Genomic DNA, 3,754 nt, shown 5'->3' on the forward strand with positions numbered 1-3,754 from the left:
GTATAAAATTATAAGAGATGGGAGAGGGAGAGGGAGAGGGAGAGGGAGAGGGAGAGGGAGAGGGAGAGGGAGAGGGAGAGGGAGAGGGAGAGGGAGAGGGAGAGGGAGAGGGAGAGGGAGAGGGAGAGGGAGAGGGAGAGGGAGAGGGAGAGGGAGAGGGAGAGGGAGAGGGAGAGGGAGATACACCTTTGAGCACCCAATGAGACACGTTACAGGCATTAGGAAGTTGTAAGACAGTAGAAATAAAGTGTGTAGTGAGGATAAGGAGATAATTTGTGCTCAGAACGGAATGCATCTGTGAATCAGATGCATTTCCATAGAAGATAAAGGGTTGTAATTTGCACTGCAATGGCCAGAAAACACACACACACACACACGTGTTTTGTGCAATGTGCACTGCGAATGCAACGCACATATGTGAACCAGAAGCATTCAAATTAATGTATTTTAAAATGTCCTGTGAATTGGAAGTGGCGTAAGCCACATCTAATTTTCATAGGTGTGAATGGGGGCTGAGGAGGTGATCGGAGCATGTACCCATTAAAACCACCCCCCCCCCCAAAAAAAAAATTGGCATTTGGGGAAGAGTCGGCCTTAAAAACAGAACTTCCCCTTTTGGGTGGCGCTCTACTTTACATCAAAGCAATATTACACCCAAAAGTGGTACTTCTGCTTAATTGCTCCCCCCTCCCCTCCCGTGTCACATTGAGCACCATTGACAGGTCCCCTTCCCCACCCCCAGGAGACCGGGCTGCAGCCTGATCTCCCAGAAGTACGGCCAACTCCCCCGCGCCAAATCAGAAAGCGCAGCGTGCCTTGCACATGCACAGTAGGTAACCCGGTGTGAGGCTGAAAGGCTTCACTGCCGGTTTCCCTTACCTGAAATGGCGGCGGGTGCACCTGACAGTTGATCCAAAGATCGGCTGGGGTGCCAACACCGCGGGCTCCCTGAACAGGCAAGTGTCCATATAGTAGAAGGCAGCAGCTACAGTATTTGTAGTTGCTGATTTAATTTTTTTTCACCAAGGCAGAACACCACTTTAAGTATAAAAGATTTGGTGAAAAACCTTTAATTGTACCACTTTAACCCTGGAGGATATTAAAGTAGTCCTGTAGGTATCATGCGAAATCTGCATTAACTGCTCCTCCTGTCTGTACCCTTTAATTTAGCAGTGGAAGCAATTTGTAGAGCTGCAGAAAACAGGTGGAGATAAGCTTGGTGCTATCCCAACAAATTTTCTTGGACCAGAAAAGCAACACAACTTGGAGAGAGCAAACTGGGACTATACTGCAGTCCACGGTCTTCACCTCTACGATGGAGGAGATATAAGCCTGGTCAGCCTGCTTGATATCATCAGTCGTAAAAATAATAAAGAAGTTAGCATTTTTTTTTCTCATCAACCCTGTAAAAGACATACAGGTGCTCCTAGAAGTAACTTTGAAGGTTTCCCATACATTAGGTGGGGTGGAGGTCACTTTTCATTTTCTTTTAGCACAAACATAAATGACTGGCAGACAAAATCTCTATACCGCAATCTGAAGCTACGAGGATTGCCTTCTCCAGGACCCAGGCCACATCTACTACACCAGCCTCTGTCTGAACTCCAGCAGTACAAAGGCTTTCATTAGGAGCTCCCAGGGGATCCTTAAAAACCCAAATGGAACCTCCCCAAGTGCGACTGTTTAGGCTAGAAGCGGACATCAGCAGTGCTCCATCTGAAAAAGAATAATATGCATGTATTCAGATTTAAAAATAACAGAACATTTCACAAACATGTGTGGTTATCTGCTGGGGCACATTATTTGCATAGGTTATATTCTGGAAAATTACAAAACATAAAAAGGTAGGTGCTACAACGTTATTTTAGTGATATACAACCAAGTGTGTATTATATATAAACAAACATCCATATATTGAACTGACAGTCCCCACATCATGTGGAATAAAGGGGCAGGGGAGCCACTTTTACCTGGATCACTAGTAGTAGTGCAGGGACCAGTCTTATTCCATATGAATGGAATAGTTTAGCTAGGACAAGAAAGCTGGCCATACTCTGTATAATCTCCTTTAGATTAGGACACATCTAATCTAAACAACCCTTTGCATCAATTTCGGCTGCTCCTTGCCCTTTAAACTTGACAGCAGACCCCATGATGGCCATACACGGAATGATTTTATACATGATTGATCAATCGACCCTGCCTTTTTAGATTGTAAGCTCTAACACACAGGGCCCTCTGATTCCTCTTGTACCAAATTGTAATGTAACTAATGTCTGCCCTCATGTTGTAAAGCCTACATCAAAACCTGATTATTATTAATAATAATAATAATTGCATTATCAATAGATTTACTATCTAATCAGAAGATGGAATGGTCAGATACACCATACACTTACTGGTCTGTATTTTCCTACAATCTTATCTTTCACCCAAACCGGTCTGAATAGGTCTCACCTAGTTACATAGTTATACAGGTTGAAAAAAAAAAAAAAAAAAAAGACAAAAGTCCATCTAGTTCCACCAATTCTGGTTAAATCAACTGGTTTTCATCCAATTGATGACACATTATCTGTCATTTCAATGACTCAGATCTGATTGTAATATCCGATACTGTGAAGAACTGATCAGACTGTCAAGTGTATGGCCACCAAAAAGCCCATAATACACATTAATCTAATTGTACAATCTTCTTTAGATCTACCAACAACTATGTAGTGCCAGGGGCTGGATCGTTTAGGTAGAGCCTCTTATTACATAGTTTTGGTCAATCCGAAGTGGATTACACAAAGATTGTATGATCAGATTGTAACATGTATGTCACCCTTATGATGGGCATACACAGGGCGGTAAAATTAGACAAGCGATAACTGATTTCACAAATCCATTAAATCACACCAAAAATAGCATGGCTGTGTAAAGAGCGCCTTTCACAGACTCAAGTTGATTAAAAAAAAAAACTTGCACAGGGTAAACCAATGATGTTGTAGCTCAATGGTGAACCCCTTATAATTGATCCACATGTAAGGACTGCATTTTTCCCAGCTAGATCAAAACATCATTCATCAATCTTGTCTCGCTCAATTGTTGTCCAATTTGATTGTTTTATGAAATCAGACATTGATTTTGTTGAATTTGACTTCAGCAGGTTTATCGCACCTTGTATGACCACCATAATGGAATTGCATGTTTTTATATGTGTGTGTACATTGCAGGCTCCCCTCACCTGTCCGGTACCTCACTGCTCCCAGGTGTTCCTCCATACAGGCCGGGGCTCTCATTGGACTCCCCCACGGCCTCTCACAACTCATTTCTCCCGCACGTGTCACAAACAGGATTCCTTCCGTCAGCCACAGCTCGCCCCGCCTCTCCTCCCGTCAGCCACAGCTCGCCCCGCCTCTCATCCTCTCCAAACCCCGCCCTCAAAGGAAGTGTCCACATCGCCATATTTAATATGGGAAAAGCACAAACTGAAGCTTTTAGAATACACGACTTAGCTGACTCGGTATAAATTAGTATGGGCACTACCGTTCTAATAATACGTATTACACGGGAAAACGTTTTGTGTAAACCAGGCGTTAGACCCTGCCATTTCTCACAAGGGCACGGACTGCATCATGAAGACTTTTATCTTAATAACTATTTGTAGTGGAATCATTTGTATATGTTTATAATGGGCAAGTTAAGTAGTGCTAAAAGACGTGTGATGAGTGTTGCCCATAATTGACATGGCTGCCGGGTAACCTTACCGCCT

General features: G+C 43.3%; 1 protein-coding gene across 1 annotated transcript in view; it reads right to left on the bottom strand.

Moving 5' to 3' along the window:
- The window catches only part of WDR77 (WD repeat domain 77), a 31,248-nt gene extending 27,867 nt beyond the window's left edge, over nt 1–3,381 (bottom strand). Inside the window, exons 1-2 of the mRNA XM_077481526.1 lie at nt 3,227–3,381; nt 1,531–1,716 (exon numbers count right to left, since the gene is read on the bottom strand). Of these exons, the coding sequence (XP_077337652.1) occupies nt 1,531–1,716; nt 3,227–3,311 (271 nt within the window). The 5' untranslated portion in view covers nt 3,312–3,381. The remainder of the gene's footprint in view (nt 1–1,530; nt 1,717–3,226) is intronic.
- Nucleotides 3,382–3,754: the final 373 nt, after the last annotated feature.

This window comes from Lithobates pipiens, unplaced genomic scaffold (genome assembly GCF_037356315.1).
Source record: "Lithobates pipiens isolate NorthernLeopardFrog02 unplaced genomic scaffold, aLitPip1_a1.2 Scaffold_16, whole genome shotgun sequence".
Lineage (NCBI taxonomy): Eukaryota > Metazoa > Chordata > Amphibia > Anura > Ranidae > Lithobates > Lithobates pipiens.